The sequence below is a fragment of the Microcaecilia unicolor genome, chromosome 1, assembly GCF_901765095.1.
Source record: "Microcaecilia unicolor chromosome 1, aMicUni1.1, whole genome shotgun sequence".
NCBI lineage: Eukaryota > Metazoa > Chordata > Amphibia > Gymnophiona > Siphonopidae > Microcaecilia > Microcaecilia unicolor.
Window position 1 is genome coordinate 127073037 of NC_044031.1, and position 25053 is coordinate 127098089.

Genomic DNA, 25053 nt, shown 5'->3' on the forward strand with positions numbered 1-25053 from the left:
CGGATTTTATTAGGTAGCTGGGGCAGGTGTCCAATTTACAGTGAGTCTTGGCGCCTTTGTTGATCGCTTGGGTGATTGTTTTAGCGTTGAGGAGATTGAGGTTTGTCCAGATTCGGTCTGCTGGGTATTCACCGGGGTTTGGGTCCAGACAGTCAAAGAATTTATCGATGTCAATGTTGTTCTGAGGTAAGGTGCTGCGTAGGTTTTCAATTTTTTCCTTGAAGTATTTAGCAAGTTTGTCTGCAGATGGGGTGTCTGAATTGGTCATGGTGACCATGGTGGTGTCTAATAGTTTGCTTACGAGTTGATATAGCATGGAAGCCCCTGTCACCTACAAAATAGGTGACAGTAAGGGCTCTCACGCTAACTGGGAAATTAGCGCATGGCTATTAATAGAAAAATATTAATTGTGGCCATTTTACAGCCACGCTAAAAGTGGCCTCAGCACTCAGGAAACCCACACGCTAAAAATAGTGCAGGCCATATTTTAGTGCATCTTAGTAAAAGTGCCCCTATATTTACCTTTAATAGTTTTGCTACATGACTTCCTAATATCTTGATTCATTTAAATTAATTTGACAGCTGGAGAAACACTTAAGCACATTCCCCCGGATTCTATGTAGTGCACCTACAGTTACGAGTGTTTCTGCATGTAAATCTAGGCGTATTCTATAACTATGCACATAGATTAATCGTTTTAACAAGCAATAACGAGCACTAATTGGCAAAAATTAGAATTTATGCGCGTGCATTGCTAAGCGTATTTTGTAATGTACTGCACCTAAATTCTAATGTGTGCAGGCAAAAAGGGGCATGCTTAGGGGCATAGAAGTGAGCATTTTGTAGGCATTCCAAAATCTACATGCATTGTTATAAAAAAATGAGCCAGTGCACGTAAATCTATGCTCAGGGATTTACACCAGCTTTTCGTTGGCATAAATGGATGCACATAGATTTACGTGCGGTATTTAGAATACACTTAGGAGTGATTGCCTAATGCATGTTAATTTTAGGCGCAATATATAGAATTTTAGGCGCAATATATAGAATTGGGCCCATTATCTCCTGGAGTGGAGGAGTAGCCTAGTGGTTAGTGCAGTGGACTTTGATTCTGGGGAACTGAGTTCAATTCCCACTGCAGCTCCTTGTGACTCTGGGCAAGTCACTTAACCCTCCATTGCCCCTGGTACAAAATAAGTACCTGAATATATGTAAACCACTTTGAATGTAGTTGCAAAAACCTCAGAAAGGTGGTATATCAAGTCCCATTTCCCTTTCCCCTGCTCCTGGGCCACATCTCACAAGAAGAGTCAAGAATTTACCATGCTTGGGTGGTCCTTTCTATGATTTGATCTCTCACCAGTCAGGCTAATAGGTGAAAAGTAGCCTGGAAATTCTGCACAGCAGATTGATGCAATACCATGACAACATTGTGCTGAATCATATGAAGACACATTTTATAAATTAAATATGTATTTTATATTTTTAGATCAAGAAAAATGAAACATCTCCATTTGAAACTAAGTCTGCCTGGCGTACTGACTCATACATGGCTCTGGGTATGCTTGGATTTTTATTTTATGTCATCTTGGGGATAACCTCTTTGCCGTCAGTTAGCAACGTGGTCAACTGGAGGGAGTTCAGGTTTGTGCAGGTATGTGTACCAAAATTTATCATTCCTAAATGGAAAAGATAATGGCTATAATAAATTTATTCAGCAGTAGATTTGCACAGCAGTGAACATAATCAACTTTCACCAAGTCATCCCTGGTTACATGGCCCAAGAGCAAACTTGTAATTTTGTTTACTTCCTCATACCACAATCATGAGGCGCATACATTAATCTTCACACATACACCAAAAAAAACCATTTAGTCAATTTTCACAACTAGAGATTGGAATACTCTTGCAGAACATTTGTTGCTTAATGTTTTCTATGTAGTGGTGTACCAAGGGTGGGACGGTAGGGGCGGTCCACCCCAGTGCACACTGCAAGGAGATGCAGGGAACAGCCACACAGCAGTCAGTTCCACTGGTTCCCTGCTCCCTCTGATGTTACTTCCTGTTCCGGGGCAGGGAACTGGCAGAGCCGACAGCCACACAACTGCTCCTTGCAGTCCCAGAAGGTAAGAGTAATGCGCTTGGGAGGTGGAGGTGATGTGCCGGGGTGGGGGAGGTGATTCACTGGGGAGGTGATTTGCCGAGGTGGGGGGTTCAGTGGTGATCCACCTAGGAACACCACTGTTCTATGGAATGTTTCCTTTCAAGAATTTGCAATAAATTAACTATTTGAACAACAAGTGGGCATTGCCAGACTTGTGCAAGCAAACTGACCAGATTTAGGGGGGAAGTTATCAACTGTTAAGTTGGGCTATTTTATAAGTTGGGGTATTTTAGCACAGGTTCTCGCTGCATAATTTGGGACCCTCTGCTAAATTAACCCAACTTGTGGTAAAATAACCAGACTTAACAGCAGCTCACATTGATAACTTCCCTCCTAAGAAAGCCTTTGGGACCAGATTCAATATACGGCAGTGAAAAAAAATGGCACCGAAAAAAAAAACAACACCTAAAGTTAGGTGCAGTTTATACAATATGTGTAGCACCATCCCCATGACTAAAATTTGCACGTGACCATTTATGCCAGCTAAAACCTGGTGTAAATGCCCCTGCCTAATTTAGGCAAGGATCGGGCATATTCCATAACAGTGCGCATAACTCTGAGGAACACCCATGACCCGCCCATGCCCCTCCCATGGCCACGCCCTCTTTTGAGATCCATGTATTAGAATTTACACGCACCACTTGACAGAATACACATAGAAAGTTGTGCATGTAAATTCTAATTAGTGCCAATAATTGTGTGTTAGTGGCCATTATCGGCTTGTTAAACGATAGAGCTGCATGTGCAACTTCAGTCGCCATATATAGAATGTCAGGTTTGATGTATTTTTAGTATAAGGACAAAAAACTATTAAGGAGAAACTGAACAACAGAGGTAAAATCCAACAGAATAATGAAGATGTAGCAAACAGTTGGAAATAAAGACAGAATCCAGTGCAGTATGGTAAAGGTCACTTTTATGCAAGAAAGCCTGATGTGGCCGTGTTTTGCATAATGCTTTCATCAGAAATACAGACCAATGTCTAATACATACTTAAATAATGAATAAGAATGCATATACAGTGCAATCCATTTAAGTGCACGTTGGATAAACGCATGCTCTGTTTAACTGCATGCCGTACTTCGGTCCCGATTTTGGCACCATCAATTTCTATGGGGACAAACTTCGGTTTAGCGCACCACTGATAAGTGCAAGATTCGCTTATATGCATGGTTTAAGACCGCTCCTCTGCAGGAAAGACTCCGCATAAGCGCACGCACGGAATATGGAAGCCAATTGGCGCGTGACAAAGGGGCGGTAAATTTGAAATCTCGTTGGTTAACTGCCACAGGCAGAATAAGCGAAAGAATGTTGTTAGAGTGTACACTGGAGTTGTCATCGTCGTCATCGCGTAACTGTAAGACTTTAACACTGGCTGAACAAATAGAAGTTCTTAAAAAATTAGAAGACAAAAGTCAAGCATCTATTGCTAAAGAATATGGTGTCAATCCCAGTCAAACTTCACGTATCTTGAAGCAGAAAGACCAGCTTCTGGAAGACTGGCAAAACAATACAAATCCACACCAGAAACGTAAATGGGCGGGAAAAGCTGAGGATGTAGAAGATGCTCTTCTTCGGTGGTTTTCTCAAGTCAGGAGCAGACAGTTTCCTGTCAGTGGTCCACTGCTTATGGAGAAAGCTAATCAGCTAGCTGAAAGTCTTGGACTAACTGAATTGGATGGTTGGAAAGATGGAAGGAGAAGAACAACATAAAATTCAAGAAACAGCATGGTGAAAAACAAGAGGCTGATGACTTTGGTGCTGAAAATTGGGTTATTTCAATTCTTCCTACCATCTTGAACGAGTTTGCACCTCATTACATTTTCAATGCTGATGAAAACGGTCTTTACTGGCGAGCAATTCCTGATGGAACACTTGCATTCAAACAAGCCGAAACTACAGGAAGTAAAACGTCAAAGGACCGACTGACGATCCTCCTTTGCTGCAATATGGATGGGAGTGAGAAGTTGGAACCACTCGTCATTGGAAAGAGCAAACAGCCCCATTGCTTCAAGAATGTTAACTTTCTGTGTCATACAAGGCTAATGCAAATTCATGTATGACTGGGGAAATTTGGAAGCAGTGGCTAAAGAAGTTAGAAACTAGAATGTGGGCACAAAAGCGTCAGATTTTGTTGCTTTGTGATAATTGTGTTGGACACAGTAATGATGTCAGGCTGTCTAACGTCAAGGTGGTCTTCCTGCCACCAAACACTACCTCTCTGATCCAACTTATGGATCAGGGCATAATAGCAATTTCAAACAACATTATCGGGCTCCTGTGCTACGTCGTCTGATGAGCGTTATGGATGACCAGACTGGCAAGGATAAACGTGCTGTTGAACTGGCTTGTAATCTATCACTGTTAGATTCCCTACATATGCAGAAAGAAGCTGGAACATGTTACACAGGCAACCATTGTGTGAACTGCTACAAGTGGGCAAGCTTTGTTAGGGATGTGGAGAGGGACGAAACAGATGCAGCTGTTGCAAACGCGTCAGATGAACAGGCTATTGACATCCCAGCCAGTGTTACTGAAGAGGACTTTCTTCACTACATAGATATTGATTACGATCTACAGACAGCTGACAACAACACTGATGTTGAGATATGCGCCTACACACAGGCAACGGATGATGATGAAACAGATGATGAAATTAGCAGTGAGGCACATGCTGACGAAATTCAACAACCTCCTGTCAGTTTTGCAAGAGCGCTGGAGAGTCTCAACACCGTGCGGGCCTATCTGGAGGCCACTGGATGTCAGTGCTATGACAGTTTTTACCGTCTGGCAGACGTAGTCTATGGAATTCACAGACACAAGAGCATACAGGGGACTATGACTGGTTACTTCAAGTAAGCCTAATGCCAGTTAAAGGAGACTGTATAATGTCAGTGACTGTATACTGTACATATAATAAACAGTACTGTACATATGTTTATCAGATGTCAAGCTTCTTTGGGTCACAACGGTTAAGTGCATGCTCTGGTTAACTGCATGTATTTCTTTGGTCCCAGACCCTTGCACTTAAGCGGATTGCACTGTATATATATTTTTTAAATTGTACAAGTTTCCACACCATATAAAAATCATGCAAAAAATACTTTGACCATTAATAAATACATAATTAGGCAAATTAAAAAAACTAAGATGATAAACTAATAATAAGTTTATAATAATAATATAATTTCATCCAATATTCTTTCAGAAGATGTTGTTGACTCACTTTCCTCAAAAAGTGAATCTTCAAAAGATGAAATACAATGTAAAAAAAACTTGTTCCAATTGAAAATCTAAAATACATCAATGTACACTAAAATAAACCTCACATTTCTGTTTTCTCCCAATTAACTTTATAACCAGAAACCTCTGAGAAGTTAGATATGAGAGCAAAAAGGGCTTTCAGGGATGACTGAGGGTTGGTGAGATATAACAGAATGTCATCCGCATAAGCGGAAAGTTTGAACTCCTCAGAGCCGAGATGAATACCAGCAACATCAACTGACTGCCGGATGGCCACTAGGAGAGGCTCAAGGGCCAAATTAAATAGCAAGGGGGAGATGGGGCAACCCTGCCTAGTACCTCTATGCAGAACAAAAGAATCAGAGATGTCACCATTAGCCACTATACGAGCCGAAGGGTGAGCATAGAGTAGCTGTACCATACGCACATAAGTATCAGGAAAACCAAATTGCTTAAGCACTATAAATAGATATTTCCAGTCTACTCGGTCAAAGACCTTTTCCGCATCTAGGGAAACAGACAGTATGGGATAATCCTGTGACCGAGCAAAATGTATTACATGACAGAGCAATCTAGTGTGGTCAGCACTACTCCGGGACTGAACAAAACCAGCCTGATCCCTGTGAATAAGAGACGGGATAAGACTCTCAATTCTACAGCACAAAATTTTGACATAAATTTTATAGTCAGTATTTAACAATGAGATAGGCCTATAATTCTGCACCAGGGTGGCGTCTCCAAAAAGTGACCAGGAGTAGTAGATTGCAGCAGCGCCTGAAAATAAGTCAACAAATGCAATGAGATGGTGGAAGTGAAGGCCTTATAAAATTCTGCAGGTATACCGTCAGGGCCTGATGCCTTGCCCAAGGGTAGCTTATTGATTGCAGCAAGAACTTCAGCAAGAGATATAGGCTTGCAAAGATGCCTGATGTGACTGTCCGACACCCGTGGTAACTGTAGCGCTGCTAGAAAGTGGTGAACATCCGTATCCTGAGCTACAGAATCTGAAGCGTAAAGGGCCTTGTAGAAGGTTTCAAAAGCCTCCAGAATTTGAGAAGAGGAGGTTAGTGGGAGCCCTGCAGGAGAATTAACCATTGCAATTCTCTGACTTGTCCTTCTGCCCTTCAAGTAAGTGGCAAGTAGTCTACCAGCTTTATTTGCGTCCGAGTAGTACACAGGGCTCTGTTTAAAAAATACCATGTTAGATATGTTGGACAGCAGGGTGTTGTACTGCAGCTTGAGCGGCTGCAGCTGCTGCAAAGAAGACTTAGACGATGAGGTGTAAAGCAACGCTTCACTCCGATGAATTTCCTCTTCCAAATCAGCAAGCTTAGCCCTATTGACTTTGCGAACATGGGTTGTATAGCTAATTATTTCCCCTCTAAGCCAGGACTTAAACGCCTCCCAAACTACCGTAAAAGAGGGCACAGAGCCCACATTGTCCTCAAAAAATTCAGCCATCCGTGCGGTGATGCGCTGTAAAAAGGCAGTCTCTGATAGCAAGGTGACATTGAATCTCCAGAGAGATGAGTTAGGTTTACTGACGGACCAAATGAGATCACAAGTTACAGCCCTTCTTGGCCCGTTGCAGCACTCCCATCCCCTGGGTATGCGTCTTCCCAGGGGCCTCGTGTCTAATCCGCTCATCCATGCAACCTTTAAATTACTGGTGTCCCTTGATAAATTAATGGATATCCCTTGGTCTGCTACGCCTCTCACCTCTATTTGGAATAACCCCAACTTTAAAATTGGCAATAAGCAGGTTTCATGGTCTTAGTGGCAACATATCGGCATTTGGACTTTAGAGGATTTGATACATGCAACTAGGCAGTCTTGGAAAACCTTTGCAGAAATGAAACTGGACTTTGGCCTTTCTGACGCCCAATTTTACCAGTGGCTTCAGCTTGGCTCCATGGTAAAAAAGCAGTACAAGGGTGGATTTCAAGCCCAGTTCCTCTCCCAAACCCTAGGGCTTCTGGATTTTGGTCTGAAGCTTCAGCGCACTGGTCATGTGGCTTCCCACATTTACAAATATCTTCTTTGTAAATCCAGCACTAAATGTACTGGTTTGCGAAGGTGCTGGGAGGAAGACTTGTGGCAATCTATTTCTGGCAAGCTGTGGGAATTGCTTTGGAAGTCCCTTTTCAGGTGCTCTAACTCTTCTACCACCACACAGTCTATGTATTTCTTTCTGCATAGATCCCTCTGGACGCCGTATAAGTTGCATGTTATTAATCCCTCTAGTCCAGCTGTCTGTTGGTCTTGTCACTCCCAAACGGGTACTCTCAGGCATCTTATATTTGAATGTGTGTGCCTTCATGAGTACTGGTCAGAAGTCTGGTCCCAGCTGGTAGCCATTTTTCCCCTCCCTGGCTCCATCTCTTATCAATTTGTGATTCTTCGGGAACAGTCCTTTGAGGGTCAGTTAACTCCTAGTGAGGGGGCTCTTGTTGGTGCCATGGTCTCTTTGGCATTGAAGGTGATCTTCTCTCACTGGAAGTCCTTACATCAGGCCACTTATCAGGAATGGTGGAGCTCATTGCTCCAAATGTACAAATTCGAATTACATCTGGCAAAGAAATCTTCTTGCTTCGCTTCCTATAGGGAAAAATGGCTGCCACTGGGGTCCTATTTTGCTTCGGTACAGAGTTAAGCACTGAGTTGATGTATTTTGTGGCCTATGCATGCTCCATGTCTGGATTTGTATCCTCCAACACCCCTCTCCCTTTTTTTTTTTTATTTCTCGACCTCCTCTTTCTTCCCCCTTTTTCTTCATGTGTTTCTAGTTGTGGATAGATGTTTCTTGAATGTGAGCTCCAGTTTTGCCATGTTTGTAACTGTTGCTTGTTGAACTGTGGTGAGCTCTTGCTTCTATTGTATTATGTTGAAAGCCAATAAAAGATATTAAACTAGAAAAAAAACCTCACAGATGTTAACAATAATGTTAAAGTATGTTTGTCCTGCTTAATAACTGGACATAATCCACAGCAGACTATCAAAAAAACACATCATTCCTTGGATTCTATATATCGTGCCTTAACTTCCATGCAGAAATCAAAGCGTATTGTGTAACAATGCGCACAACTTAATTAACTAGCTAATCACCAATTTTAATTGGATGTTAACAAGCAATTATCAGCACTAATTGCTATTAATTAAGATTTATGTGCACAACTTACTAAGCGTATTCTGTAACATGGTGCACGTAAATTCTAAATCGCTTAGTGGAAAAGGGAGCATGGCCAGGAACAGGGCATGGACGCTTCTAAAATCTATGCACTTTATTAGAGAATACACCAGCTCGGCACATAATTTAGGCATCGGGATTTAAACCAAGTGAAACACGGCATAAATGACCATTACTAAATTTGGTCATATGGCGAGGCACTTGGCGAGGAAATGTAAGCCTATTCTATAAAATTTAGGTGTATTTTTTTTTGTATGGAATTATCAGGCACCATATAAAGACTCTAGTCCCGTGTGTTTTACACTGAATAGATAACCAAATCTGCATGGTTATAAAATGTTTGGTGGAGATGAAAACAATAATGGAATTCAAACATGCTTGGGATAAACTCAAAGAAATCCTGTTTAGAAGAAATGGATACATGGAATCTTAGCAAAGATTGGGTGGCAACACTGGTAATTGGGAAGCAATATGCCCTGATCGTGACTGAATAGATATGGATGGGCTGGAGTGTAAATTTTAAGGGGCTTCAACGTTAGTTTCAGAACTTTTAGTACCAGAACAGTGCTGGGCAGACTTCTACAGTCTGTGCCCTGAAAATGGCAAGGTCAAATCAAACTCGGGTATACATATAAAGTATCACATACCATGCGAAATGAGTTTATCTTGTTGGGCAGACTGGATGGACCATACAGGTCTTTATCTGCTGTCATTTAATATGTTACTATGTAGGACATTAAGAAGCTAAGGGGCCCTTTTACTACGCTGCACTAAAAGGTGGCCTGTGCTATGGTTAGCATGTGGATTTAATTATATGCTGAAGCCACTTTTAGCGTGAATGTAAAATAGCCACATTTCCATTTTTCCTATTAATTGCCAGGCACTAAATTCCAAATTAGCTCTTGGTCATTAGCACGCGAGCCCTTACCAACATGTATTTAGAAGGTGGAAAATGCTCACACGCTAACCATCCACTAATCAGTTTGCATGCAGCAATGTAGCTGCGCTAACCGATTAGCGCTGGGTAGGCCTGCTCTCCGCCCCCCCCCCCCTAAATATGCCTCCAGTGCTTTTGTATTTTTTAGCACCAGGGAAGCATGTGCAGATGCCTGAACTACCACAGGGCACCGGGATGCATCATGTGGTAGTGTATTTTGATGCGTGGAAAGCATTAGTAAAAGAACCCTTAAAATTGTTGTTACTACATTGCATTGTGCATATTGCTTAATTATATGCAGATGTCAATATAAAACCAATGTGAGTTAACTAGAATTTGTGAATTAAAAATACTAATGATGCTTGCCATGCTTCTCCACAACCTGATCCAAAAGGCACTGTCTTTTATAGCTCCACGAACCACATTTAAAATGACTAATAGTAGTTATACTAATGAATATTAGCATGCTGCTCTACAAGGAACAAAGACTTGCTTTCATTTTATTGTTTAAATAATTCACTCTTCTTTTACATAAATATATATTTTCATGGACTAAATCAATTAATCATGAGCCCCTTTTAGGAAGCTGCGACAAAAAGGAGCCTGTGCTGGCGTCAGCGTTTGTTTTTGATGCGCACCAAGGCGCAGCGGGTAAAAGGCAAGTCTTTCTTTTTTTCACGAAATGGCTGTGCAGCAAGTGAAGCACTTGCTGCAGGGCCATTTTTTTGGGGGGGGAGCTCTTACTGCCACCCATTGAGGTGACGGTAAGGGCTCCTGCGCTAACTCAGCGGTAACTGGGCAGCGCACGGCACTACCCAAATACCACTGGGTACACACCGGCACTACAAAAACAAAAATGTTTTGTAGCGCCAGATTAGATGTTCACAAGGGGTGGGAACTACTGCTGGGCTGCTGCGGTAGCCCGGCAGTTCTTCCCTGTTAGCAAGCGGTAAGCCTGCATTAGGCTTACCGTCACTTTGTAAAAGGACCCACGTGTGAATAATAAATATAGTGGCCCTTTTGCTAAGCCACATTAAGCGCTATCACGTGCTTAATGCTGCAAAAATAGCATACGTGAGACGCACAAAACTCCCGCTTTTACAATTCTGCATTAGCGGCTGCCGGCTATGTTGGCATTACATTGCAGCAGCCGCTAGCATGTTTTTGTAAAAGGGGAAGTGGGGGTAAATTTGGCACAGTAATTATTTTTTTAATTTTTAAGGGAACGTATCAGGGGTGGAGAATGAGTCTTCAGCTCCATTACCATGTTAGCACACTGTTAATGTGGGAGCCCTTATCACCTCCTAAATAGGTGGTGATAAGTTCTGCCATGGTAATTTTTTTAATGGTCACGCACTAATGCTAACATTAGCACATATCCATATATTGAAAAAAAGAAAATAGCCCTTTGTCACAGCCAAGGTAAAAATGGTCTTAGCGTATGAGAAAAACCCATATACTGTACAGTTCAGTTAACTGTATTCTGCAGTCAAAAGCATATTTAAGAGAAATTACAGAGCAATCTCAAAGAGGACTTGCTTATTAAAAAATCCACTAAAACCCATCTTCTCATCTAAGCTATACGGTTGCATGGTTCTGAAAAATCAAAGTCTGCTCTTTCCTTAACAACAGTGTATCAATAGCCATCTCTAAAGGTTCTCTTTGCAACAAATAAAGCACAAAATCTAAGTTCCTCAAACCTATGATTTCTTATATTATAGCTATTTTTCTTTTTCTACAACTTTTATGTTCAGGAATCCTAGTCTTATTTTTTTCTTTTTGTTTTACTGATGTAGACCAATGTAACTAGATGAATAAAAGATTTGCCCTCTAATATCACTTCACACGCTGTGCAGTTACACATTTGAAATTTCCTATGGATGTTTTTTTCTTTTGTAAAACCATGGATTGTACTACAGCAAGGCAGAAGGTGCCATTAATTTTTTTTTCAAATTCTTTCCCCTTGAATAAACAATTTTTTTTGTTACATTTGTACCCTGTGCTTTCCCACTCATGGCAGGCTCAATGTGGCAGGCAGTGGAGGGTTAAGTGACTTGCCCAGAGTCACAAGGAGCTGCCTGTGCTCAGAATTGAACTCAGTTCCTCAGGACCAAAGTCCACCACCCTAACCACTAGGCCACTCCTCCACTCCATAATGACTTTCTTATTACAAAAACTTTCCAGTGTTTGTAGAATGTACCTATTTTTTTTCTCAGTATTCTACTGATGCTGTGTCCCCCAAGTTAAAGAACTTCAGTGGACAAATTACTACATCATCCTTGATTTTATTAGCTTTTTTTTTTTCACATCCTTTCAGAAGCAACTTCCTAGTTCTTTGCCCACCAGTAAGTTTCTGAATGGGAGGAACATAGCCTTCTTAATTGCATGAATTGGTTTGTGGGTAAATTGATTTTAAGGGGCAGGGCCTATTATTTAGATTTACAAGTTTCCATAATAGGTCCCTTGAAACCAATCTCCTACTAACCAATTTTTGCAATTAAGAAGGCTATGTTCCTCCCTTAAACAAAAATCATCTGACACGAGGAAGATATTTCTTGAGAATCAAAATTCCATACGATGCATTCAGAAATCAGTTGTATAAAATGAAAAATAGCTGACAAACCTTTGGTAGAGAAATTATAGGTTTCATAAATTTGGGCCTGATATTCAGCCAGTAGAAATCAGCGCTTGCTGACTGCCACCAGCATTGAATTTCTGGGTTTCTGGAGCCAGCTAAAGCATGACTAGTTAAGGGGCCCTTTTACTAAGGTGCAGGAGGGCTAACATGTGGGCTAGCAGTGTGTGTGCCCGGCGATAATTCTGAGTTTGGAGCACGGGAACATTCCTGGCAGTAATGAGCATGGCTACCGCGTGGGTAGTGAGCGAGCCCTTACCATTAAGTCAATGGGTGATGGTAAGGGCTGAAGCCATAAATAGGCACACGCTAGTTTTAATTTCAGTGCAAGCCCATTTCCCAGCCCATTAAAAAAAGCCCTTTGGCCCAGCGCGTGCCCAAATAACGCACCCACATTACCACAGGCCACTTTTTACCGCAGCTTAGTGAAAGGATCCCTAAGTGTGATATTCAGCATTTAACCAGCTATGGGGCCCTTTTACAAAGCCATGGTAGGGCTACCGCAGCAATGGTGTGTGGCAAATTGTTCCCACCACCGGGCTACCGCAGGAGCCCAGCAGTAGTGCCGGTGTGTGCCATGCACCATTTCTAGCACTCAAAAAAATAATTTTAGTTTTTAGTACTGGAGGCTTACTCAGCAGTAATCGGGCAGCCCTACATGCTGCCTGGATACCACCAGGTTAATGTGGGAGCACTTGCCACCTCCTAAATAGGAAGCAGTAAGGGCTCCCCCAGGAACTGGCTGCATGGCAAGTGCTTAACTACTGCACCACCATTTCTGTTGTGTTTTTTCAACATCATTTTACTCACAGTGGTAAAAGGGGGCCTCAACACGTGGCAAACCTGTGCGCCATATCACCGCAGGGGTCCTTTTACCGCAGCTTGGTAAAAGGACCCCAAAGATAGCACTGACCAGTTAAGTGTTCAATATCAGTAGTTAACTGGCCAAGATGCCAACTTCGTCCCTGGAGCAGTCCCAAAATAGCCGATTTTCAGTTTGGCAATAACTAGCTTAAATCACTTTCTGCTGCCCGAGTGGTGATATTCAGCAGCACTTAAGCAGAGAGTACTGCTGAATATCCCCTCAGACTGCCCAACTAAAAGGTGGGCAGATCAGGGGCAGCACTGGGGGCAACAACAGAGAGGAACCCCTGGTTATGTGGGTGTTGGTAATATTCAGTACCGGCACCTGCATAGCTCAGTGGCTTAATTTAGGACAGCTCAAGAGCTATCCTAAATAAGGCCACTGAGCTATATGGGTACTGACTCTGAACATTGGGCTGGCACCCGCATAACTATTTTTTGTGTTTAAAAAAAAGCCCCCAAGACCCTCTCGCCCCCCTCCAATGTCCCCTCTTTCCTTCCCCCTTCCTGCAGCCCACATCAAGATCTCCTCCCCAGCCATGCAAGTAGGCCATCCCCCGGGCCTACCCGTATACCTGGTAGTCCAGCAGAGTTGTTGGGGGCAGGAGCGCAGTCCCTTCACTCCTGCCCCTTGTGGCACTGGTCTAAAATGGCTGCTGCAAACTCTCACGGCAGTTCACAGTACTTTGTTAAGGTAAGGCATTTACAAATGTTTATGTAGTTTATATTTTTTGGCACAATGACCGTGATTTAAAATTGCATGCTCAGTCAAGTGAATATAAATCAAGTCAGCTTTACTGCAGTTTAGAGAGTTTTTTTAAGTAAACAACATAAAGACATTTTTTCAGACCCACTGTGAGGTTACTTTGCTTAACAAATGCACTATGTTTCGAAAATCAATCATTTTGAGTGCTGGACATAAGCTGCACTTGTATTTTAGTGAGTTGATCCTTTTTATTACAGAACAGTAAGCCACCACAGTGTTCCTTTTATAAAACACAGTAGAGTCTTGATTATCTGATGTAACCAGGACAAGCCCACTGTTGGATAAGTGAAAACTCAGATAATACGGAAAACAATGGGAACCTCTCACAATGCACGGAAAACATACTTTATGCATGAAGAACAGAAATACACTAATTAGCAACGAAAAAAATGAAAAAAATTGTACAGCAGGTAAATTGAACCGAAATACAGAGCAGTATACACAGCACAGCAATTCTACAACAGGCAATGTTGTACAGGAAGAGAACCGAGGAAAGGAAACCATACTTATCAACTGCATATACAGAAATAAAGAACCAAGCAAAGCCGCATTTCTCAAGATCACTGTGTTGTCTTCTGCAGTCAAAACTGATGTGAAGCAGAAATCAAGGCAGCAGAACTAAAACTGGAAACCCTCTGGATCTAAGAATGAGAGTACGAATAAAGAAAGTGCTGTAAATGTAAATGAACAAACAGAAATACAGTAGGTGTACATACGGTACTGCATAAAACTCATTGTGCACAAGAATCTTACCATGGTTCCAGTGGCGTTCCTAGGGGGGCGGACACCCGGGGCGGCGCCCCACCCCCCGGGTGCAGTGCCCCCCCCCCCCCCGATGCAGCACGGACCCCTCCCCGGTGAAAGACACCCCCCCCCATGAAAGAGCCCCCCCTGGGTGCATGCCGCTGGGGGGGTGCCGCAGCGCGCGCCTGCTGCGAGTTTACTAACTTTGCTCGTTCGCTGCAGCTCCCTCTGCCCCGGAACAGGAAGTAACCTGTTCCGGGGCAGAGGGAGCTGCAGCAAACGAGAGAAGTTAGCGAACTCTCACAGCAGGCGCGCACCGCGGCACCCCCCCAGCGGCGTGCACCCGGGGCGGACCCCCCCCCCCCCCCTTGGTACGCCACTGCATGGTTCTGTTTCTGCAGAAGTATGGCCTCAGAACAAAAATGGATCCCTGGCAGGAAAAGCAGGTTCTCGGGTCACATAGCACTCACTGAGTGTCAGCTCCAAATATTTCTGCAAAAGCACGGGCTCAGATCAAAAATGGTTCCCTGGCTGGAAAGCAGCTCAAAACATCTTTAATGTTCACTTTCTTTAGAAGTTCCTTTCTGCAAAAGTTTCTGCTTTATAGACAAAACAGCTTTTTCCTCTTTCCATTAATTGCTGCCATGCTGTAAAAGCAACGTCTCAGATAGAAACTTCTTCCAACAGTTTCCTCGCTGCAAAAGTGGGGTCTCAGGTCCAAACATTGCTGCCATGCTCTAAAAGCAAGGTCTCAGCTTAACCGTTTTTCTATGGTTCCTCTCACTGCACAAGCAGGGTCTCGGGTCCAAAAATTATGATTCCCTTGCATAGAATCATGGTCTCAAAAAAAAATGAATGTATGAAAGCATGGTCTCAAATCAAAAAAAAAAAAAAAAAAATGTTTCCCTTGCTGCAAAAGCTGGGTCCCAGATCCAAAAATTCATTCTTAAATGTAGGCTAAAATTGCAAAGAGAAAGAGAAACCACCCGCTCCTTAACTCGTTTGAGGGGTGCATGAGGGGTGCATGAATGAATATTAGCTGCACCACAAGGGTCCCTTGCAGAGACGATCTCAGATCAATAACATGGCTTCCTTGCAGCGTATGAAGCCAGAAAACAAGAAGAGAAGCTGCACACTTCTTAATGGCAACGCGATGACATCACCAGGGGTCCATCAGATATACCGGATGCCGATGGTCAGAGTAGCAAAGGTCGGATAATCAAGACTGTACTGTATAAATGGTTGACTATAAAAAGGCACCAAATGAGATATATGCAGGTGGAAAAGACATGACATATATTAAGGGCTCCTTTTATGAAGCAGCGCTGCCAATTAGTGTGCACTGAATGTAAAGAAGCCCAAGAGAACTGAATGAACTTCTTTGCAGCACATGCTAATCGGTAGCACCACTTCATCAAAGGAGCCCTAAATGCAATGCTATATTTAAATTGGTATGTATGAATTTTTTCTAGCAGGAATCTCCATTACTTACTAGTTCATAGTAACATAGTAACATAACATAGTAGATGGCTGCACATAAAGGCCTGTACAGTCCATCCAGTCTGCCCGACAATATAAACTCATTACATATGGTTTGAAGTATTGCATCAAATGTATATCTGCTCTTGATTTATCCTTGCCATAAGAGTCTCCCCAGCACTGGCCTTGATCTAAAATTTCTGAAGTTGTTGTCAAAGCACCCGAAAAGCTCCACTCCGGCCCATCCAAATCTACTCAGCCTCCGTCAAGGAACAGACTGTAGAAGTCAGACCAGCACCAGTTTTCTTACCTAATCTCCCCTAAGCTTCTTTGGATCCGATCCTTCTAAATAGGATTCCTTTGCGTTTGACCCACGCATTTTTTGAATTCCATTATCATTTTTATCTCCACCACCTCCTATGGGAGGGCATTCCAGGTATCTACCACCCTCAGTGAAAAAAATACTTCCTGACATTATTCCTGAGTCTGCCCTCTTTCAATTTCAATTTATGTCTTCTAGTTCTACCACCTTCCCATCTTTGAAAAAGGTTTGTTTGCAAATTAATACCTTTCAAATATTTGAACGTCTATATCATATCACCACCCCTGTTTCTCCTTTCCTCCAGTGTATACACGTTTAGGTCAGCAAGTCTCTCCATGTATGTCTTGCTGCCTCAATTTTGCAGATCTCAGCAAAGCCAAGTCCTGCTTCAAAGTTGCAAAAACATTCTCAGATTTGGTATCTATCAGAACACACGAAAGGCATGCCAAACAGATAGCATGTATGGTCAACTCCCTCTTATTGTTTTAGCAGCCAAAAAAAGAGATACCAAGATAGCTGGTGGAGATCTTGCAGAAACTAAGGTTGCAGCATTGCGACTTTCTGAGAGCTGAGAGCCCCTGAATCTTATCTTGGCTGAAACACATTTCTTTACTGTATGTGCCCACCCTGCGACAAAGTTTTACTATTAATTTCAAAGGGAAGCCTATTTTCAACATATATATGACAAATTAATGTTCTTTAAAAACTTATACTGTAACCAAAGATTATGCTATTTTTAAAAAGATTGTGCAAAGGGATCTAATGTAATTGCTATTACATGTAGCTCTAAGATGCATAAATAATATTAACTGTGTTTTTTTTTTCATTTTTAGTCTAAATTGGGTTATCTTACACTGCTATTGTGCACCGGACATACACTGATCTTCGGCTGGAACAAGTTTCTCGATGTTTCCCGATACCGATGGTATCTTCCTCTGCCATACATGCTTTCTCTTGTTATCCCTTGTATTGTGCTAGTCATAAAGTTTGTTCTTATTATGCCATGTGTGGACAAAACAATTACACAAATCCGTCAAGGCTGGGAAAGGAACCCCAAATCTGCTAAGCAGTCAACCTTTAAGAATGGCAAGATAGCTGTGTAGCCACTGGGTCATTACTAGCTGTCAGTATCTTCTTATGCATGTCCAGGGATAAAGCTGAGTTTTACACACACAAAAACACCCTTTTATAAAATCACCTGGATTACATGTGCCTAAACGTATGTGCATACATCTTATCCATATAAGTTTTTCCAACCCGAGTGCCGGTGTCCTAGGGAGCAGGGCTTGGGCAGAGTTTTGACATGTACCTACTGAATAAAATGCACATGGACATAAAATAAACAAGAAACTTTTGAGCATGCCAGAGGGCAGGTGTAAACAGATGCATGTATTTTCCCTTTGAAAATTTGTGGAACTTATGTGCATATCTGCCATACAAGTTCAGTGGCCTATTCTAAGATTATCCGCCCTGTGTATTAGTGTCATATTCCAGTCAAGCTTCAGACTTTAAAAATTTAACCCACTGTTATCAAAATGATCAAAATCAGAAACAAATAGAATAACAAAAAGTAAGGGCCTGATATAAAAAAATAAATAAATAAACAGCTGAGCTCTTAAATGTATCCTTTTAAATTACGCTGCTATAGCTGTCAACTACTTTAACCAAATTTAGGGCTCCTTTTACTAAGCGGCGGTAAGCCCAATGTGGGCTTACCACTCGCTAAACAGGAAGTACCGCCGGGCTACCGCAGAAGCCCAGCAGTACTTCCCACCCCTACCGCGCCGTCATTTCTGACACTACAAAAACATATTTATTTTTAAAACATATTTATTTTTCTAGTGCAGGAGTGTACCCAGCAGTAATCGGGCAGTGCCATGCATTGCCCAGTTACCGCCATCTCAATGGGTGGCAGTAAGGGCTCTCCCCTGAAATGACCGTGTGGCAAGTGCTTTACTTGCCGCATGGCCATTTCCTTCAGGAAAGCAAGACTTTTACCTACTGCGGTAAAAGGGGGACGCAGTGACCGTGAAAAACATGTACCGATGCCAGCACAGGCCCTTTTTGCCGCAGCTTGGTAAAAGGAGCCCTTAGGGGTTAAAGTTTTCAAATGAAAATTCATCTTAATTTAGTTGTTTAAAAGTTATGAGCAGCATTGTAGAAAAGACGTACAAATCAGAATTGAGAAGTCCATGTCAGGACATCTCAAATCCCGCTAGGATTTTTGAACAGTATCTGCTAACATAGAACCTGCTGTAAAATGCATGAAGAAATGGACATTTATGTGATGGCTGCGTGTGGCAGGAGCATCCATTTTAGAATCATCAATGTCTAAACTATGAGTGGGTCAATATGGGCACAAACCCCAAGTTTATGTTATGAAAAACAAGAGAAACGTTTTTGTTTATGGTGACCATTTTAGACACAAATATATATTTTTCCTGAAGTGTCATAGAGCCTGGTTTTCCATGCCAGTTTTGCTTTCAGGGCGGAACATCAACCACTGGCAGATTAATGGGGTGATTTCCCTTAATCCCTCCAGTGGAGCACTGCTCAATTACTACTACTACTACTACTTAACATTTCTAGAGCGCTACTAGGGTTACGCAGCGCTGTACAATTTAACAAAGAGAGACAGTCCCTGCTCAAAGAGCTTACAATCTAATAGACAAGTGAACGGTCGGTCCGATAGGGGCAGTCAAATTGGGGCAGTCTGGATTCACTGAACGGTAAGGGTTAGGTGCCGAACGCAGCATTGAAGAGGTGGGCTTTAAGCAAAGACTTGAAGACGGGCAGGGAGGGGGCTTGGCGTAAGGGTTCAGGAAGGTTGTTCCAAGCATAGGGTGAGGCGAGGCAGAATGAGCGGAGCCTGGAGTTGGCGGTGGTGGAGAAGGGTACTGAGAGGAGGGATTTATCCTGTGAACGGAGGTTACGGGCGGGAACGTAAGGGGAGATGAGGGTAGAAAGATAGTGAGGGGCAGCAGACTGAGTGCATTTGTAGGTAAGAAGGAGAAGCTTGAATTGAATTGAATTGCTCAATAAGGCAGTTTTCTGAAACCTAGATGTTCCAGGTAACAGATGTAAATCCATGTGTAGCTGACCCATTTTATAAACCAACACATGTAAGTACAACCAATTAAGTAATGAGGCAATGGTTTCATTTTGGGGGAGGCAATAATGTACAAATCAGCGCAGACTATAACAATGTGTGCAACTTAACAAGCTTAATAAGGTAATGAGTGCTGATAACAGCACTTAACATGCAATAATGAGCACTAATTGGCACTGATTAGAATTTATGCGCACAATTCGCTAAGCATATTCTGCAACAAAGTGCGCCGAACTTCTAATGCATGCAGGCAAAAAGGGGCATGGTTATGGGCATGGGAAAGGGTGTTTCGTGGGTGTTCCAAAATTTACGCACATTGTTATAGAATGTGGCCCAGTCTGCGAAAATCTACACGCCAGGATTTATGCCATGTTTTTGTTAGTGTAAATGGTTGCACATAGTTTTAGGCGCTGAAATATCAACTAAGATTGTTCTATAATCATCATCAAATAAATTTAGGCACAAATTATAGAATATGCTTAGTCAGCACTTATTTCAGTGCTGGTTTTTTAGGTGTCATATATAGAATCTCACCCCTATACACCTCTCCATGCAACCAAATTTAGTTGCAACCATTTACACCATGTTTTCTTTGGTGTAAATTCTAACTCCTAAATTAGCCACAGAGCAGGAGTATTCTATAGCAATGCACATAGATTTTAGAAATGCCCATGCTTCAACCATGGCCACACACCCTTTTCAACTATGCAATTAAGAATTTACACGCACCATGTTACAGAATACGCTTAGCGAGTTGTGCACGTAAATCTTAATTAATGCCAATTAATGCTGATAATTGCTTGTTAATATCAGGGGCGTAGCCAGACAGCAGATTTTGGGTGGGCCTAGGCAAGAAGTGGGTGGGCACCAAGTGTTCTCCACCCCACCAAAAAAATATCTCAGCTTGTGGAAAAATGCTTCTCTCCACCTTGGCAGTCTGCAGCAGGCAGGCGCTGAAAACTGAGTATGTGCAGCTGCCGGTATCGTGGAGAGTAGCGTTTTCAGCTGGCAGAGATTGGGATCCCCACCAGCTACTGCTAAATCTGTATTACTGTTGGGTGGGCCTGAGCCCTATGTGGGTGGGCCCTGGCCCACCCCAGCCCACCTGTGGCTACGCCACTGGTTAACATCCAATTGACAACGCTGATTAGCTAGCTAACCAATTAGGTTACATGCATTGTTATAGAATACACTTCAATGTCCACATGCAAGTTAAGGCGCGATATATAGAATCCAGCATATAGCTTATGTTCTACTAAAAGCACACTCCCCTTGAAATTTTTATGTGGTACAGCTCTCCACATGTAAATAGAAACTTTCTGAAATCAGTATTTTTGCAAAATAATGGCCTGGCTCAAATGAGGCACATTCCCCGCTTGTTCCCTGTCTCCTTCCATGTTAGGCAGATAAAGCAAAAATAGCACACAGTAACTGCTAAGATATTATGTTAACTGGAAGCACAGTGTATACATCATGTAATATAATGCATGTGTTGCCATGTTAACAGCTAACACAGCTTAGTAAATATGCCCCTATATTTACCTATAATCAATAACAGTACCTGCCATATATTTTAACATAGCTTTCAAGTGATGAACAAAGCTACATTACATTGACTGTACAAAGGCTTGCTAAAATCTTATACATGGTGCTAAAGTCTAAAGAGAATCCACGTGCGTGGAGAACTCAATAGATCCCACGAAGCGTGAAATGAAAATAAAAAGGTGGACCCTAACACGTCAATCGCTTCTTTGTAGAGTGCAGCGGCAGACAGATTATTTGCCCAACGTTCTTTTTCAAGACCATTTTTAAGTCCTTGTCTACATTTGTGATTTGAGATTCCCTTATTATATCAATTGATGATCTTATTTTACTGTTTATCTCAGTTACAAGACTACTGATGTAGGCCATCTGGCCGAAACACAACGTTGTGTCGAGTCACTTTTAATGTGGAATTGTTTTATTATCATTAGTTTGAAAATTATTAAACGCTGTTTATGTTAAATTACATTTTGGTTCCAATTTTTGGATAGCCTGGCTCATATTCCCACCTTTTTATTTTCATAAAATCTTATACAGACACTTCTTTCATCATTGTACTTTTCTGTGTTGTAAAATAAATTTCATTACGGTTTTACAACATGAGAGTATTGTAACAATAAAAACCATAAACTCCTGAGAATCCCCTCTGTATATCAGTGTGAACCACAACTTGAAGTTGAGTACTGAATGTTGTGAAGCAATTAAAAGGAAGTTTAATAAATGAGTGTTTTGTGTCAATGTGGCTTCATGTGGAAAAATGTAATTGTTCAGAAAGAAACCCAGCTGTCATTAGACTGTGTAATTGTAGGTCTAGCTTGATGGTGCAGCAGCAGTGTTGAGCTCTACCATATAAAAGATCTAGGTTTGATTCCTAAGCCCCACTTCTCCTCTTTGGGCTTGTTCCATTGTTGAATGCACTGTGGAGGCAATATTCCTAGCACCCAAGGGCATAATAACATGCAGGGGCATTTTTGAAAAAAACCCCATCCAAATCAGAATTTGGATGTCCCACTCATTATGCCTAAAAAAAAAGTCCATTCCACAGCTATTTTCAAACAAGAAAAACATTGGGATTTCCTGTTTGAAAATATGTGAGAAGGATGTTCTTGCACTAAAAATGTCCAAAATATGAACAGCCAAAAAAGCAGGCACAAAAATGTCTGTCTGACATCATTTGTACAAAAATGGCCAAGCAGACTAGAGGTCAGTGCTGTGGACATTAACAAATGGCACCCAGGTACAAATCTCACCTCCTTTATTATGAATTGTGAGCCCTCCAGGCCCAGAAAAAAAAAAACCCTGCAAGTGTCTCCTATACGTAGGTACTGTATTTGGAGGGCTCATGATTTTCACCAAAAAAGAACTAGTTAGAATGGGATTTGGACCCAGGTCCCCTTGTGTATTGTCCACTTCACAGACCATTAGGCTACTCCTGAGAGCTGCTTGCTGCTCTGTTGAGTATGCCCATAATTAATACTTGAGTCTGTCATATAGCCTGCTATCCCCTTTCAGGTTCAGTTCTTAGGGAGGGTGGGAGGGGAACAGCATCAACTACAGGATTATGGAGAGCACCTTTTTGTTACATGGGCATGGTTGAAACAGGTCTAAATACACACATCCTTTTTTTTTTATTTGGACTTTTCTTCCTGTTCCATTATAGCTGAAAGACATCCTAATTTTGGACTTAACCTAGTCCCATACAAAATATGCCTCCAACGTGCCTCCTTGCTATTTGGATTAACTGCAGTGCAATATATTCAATTTTTGCTTTTCAAAAAAGCTATTTGGACATTTTCAGAAGATAGACTTTTTGGCCATTTTGAGATGTCCATGTGCTTCAAAAATGAGCGCCATAGTAACTAGTAGATGATGGCAGATAAAGACTTGCATGATCCATCCAGTCTTCCCAACAAGATAAACTTATTGCATATGCTAATAACATATCCATACTTGATCTTGATCTGTCCTTGGAATTTCTAGACCTAATTTAAAAGTGGAAATACTTTTATTCAAGAAGGCTCAGAGCATATTTCATTTGTACAAAAGCCAGTTTACTCCACCCAATCAAAAAGCTTTTCAGGACCAAATGAAATTTCTATACCTGGAATTTCCACCTCTTTAGTCCTATCCAGGATATTACATAATAAGTTTGCATGCTCTGTGACTTGATGTTCTTAAAAAATACTTGTCTGATCCATGAAGATTAATCCTTCCATGACTTTGTTTAATTTTAGGGCCTATTTCTCAGCGTATGTTTGACAACCCGTATTAATAAATTAGACAGGCCTGTAATTTAGATTACAGGTACGTAGCTAAAGGAATTCCTTGGTTTCTTTAATAGTATAATTTGGCCTGAGTAAAAGTACTTTCAGGTTTACTCTAGCAAGTTCCATCTTGATGCAGATGCTTAACAGCTTACAATTAAATTCTTGGTAAAATGCCACTGTAAACTACCCAGTCCAGTGGAATTACCAGGTGTCAGATACAAGAGGCAATTTTGAAGGCGTCTGTATAGTTGTGCCTCAGATGCTGCACACCAGGATTACGTGGTAGGAGAGGAGTAAAACAAAAGCCTCTGTGGCTATGTTAGATTGGGAAAAGGGGGAGAGACGAGAATAGGTAAAAACTCCAAAAAGCATGATAAATTATTGCAGAATAAGATCATCTTGAACGATAACAAATGCCTTTTAGACCCTCTTGATTTTTTTGTTGTTGCTGTTTTTCCTTCAAAAACAATATGTATAGTAGAGGATCCAAAAAAGTACAATATGTTGCAATGATTATAGCGGGTAAGTCTCATATATACTTAACGGCTGGTGTCACTTCACTCCCTCAGTGAACCTCTTGCCGTGTCAATATTATAATCATAGACTTTTACCCCCAACCTACCAATACCTCAATTCTTTGCTGTTTATTCTTTTATTCTTTTATTCTTAACATTATATAAAAAAATTCAGGCAATGTGCTACTTATCTTAACTTATTCTCAAACGGGTGTGCTCACAGACCTTCAAGCCACTTCTCTGATGAACTGCTCTGGTGACCCTTTCCTTCACTCGAATTCTTTGTGGTCTCTTTTTTCCTCTTTACTCTGGGATTTCTGCAATCCCATTCTTGATTATATGTGAAGACACCATCACCCAATGATGTTCCTTCTTAAGTCCAGTCATAGGAGATAAGTCCTAGTGAACCCCCAAAACAAAGTCCAAGAGTTCTCCCTAAGTGCTGGCTGTCTTACTAGCAGGGTTAGAAATGAAACAAGGACCTTTTTCAACCTTGAGGTATGCACGTTTCCCTAGGGATATGCTGTTATTTCAAAGTGCCTGCAAACCTTGTACATCCTATTTTATACATAGGTGTAGTGGGTGTATTTGTGAAAATGCAAGTACTCATGCTGTTTTCCTCCCTGACCTAAATAAATCTCTTGCAATGTCTCTTTTTAACCCACCTAAACATTTGCACGCTATGAACCCCTGTGCATAATTTTATCCAGGCACAAATTAATATATACAGGTAAATTGCTATGTACTCAGAGAAAATGATCCTGAAAATTGTCATTTTAATGACTTCTTGAATTTCCTTCTCTATAATTCAGAGTCCAATTAACTTTTTTCCTCCTGAATTAACAGGGGCCACTCTAATGTACTAAAAGAGGCACTTAAAATTTCTCTATACTACATATGACTTTGATTGATACAGATTGGAACATATTTCAGAAACTGTTGGCTACGATGATTGCACAGCTTGATCTCTCTCCCTGTTCCATCTTGCTTCTAAAAAATTGTACTAAAATATGACCACATTTACTACTGTCTGAATAAGGCCTAGTTTTCAACAAATTCAGTGATTTGCCCACTTGTCAGTGACTAATGGTATTATATTTGCGATTCAGCTTCTGACATTGCAACAGTAATGTGTCAACTTGCCTACTGATGTGTTGATTCTCCATATGTTTGATGACACTTCCCTAATTGTGCATCTCCAGAGTCTTTAATTTATTCCTTCCAGTGTTAAACTTTATAATCACTCCCTTGAGTTTTCTAAAAGTATTCCATTTAATAT

The 25053-nt window shown here is 41.5% G+C and overlaps 1 protein-coding gene across 2 annotated transcripts in view; it reads left to right on the top strand.

Annotated features, from left to right (window-relative positions):
- STEAP4 (STEAP4 metalloreductase) overlaps positions 1 to 21716 on the top strand; it is a 47930-nt gene extending 26214 nt beyond the window's left edge. Inside the window, exons 4-6 of one of the 2 annotated variants that reach the window (XR_003941856.1) lie at positions 1490 to 1654; positions 17175 to 17762; positions 20972 to 21716. Coding sequence is in view for 1 of the 2 variants with exons in the window: in XM_030200018.1 (XP_030055878.1) it covers positions 1490 to 1654; positions 17175 to 17444 (435 nt within the window). In the remaining variant the exon portion in view is untranslated. Of the gene's footprint in view, positions 1 to 1489; positions 1655 to 17174; positions 18080 to 20971 lie in introns of those variants that run through there. The other variant, XM_030200018.1, reaches the window with a different exon arrangement.
- The last annotated feature ends 3337 nt before the right edge of the window (positions 21717 to 25053 follow it).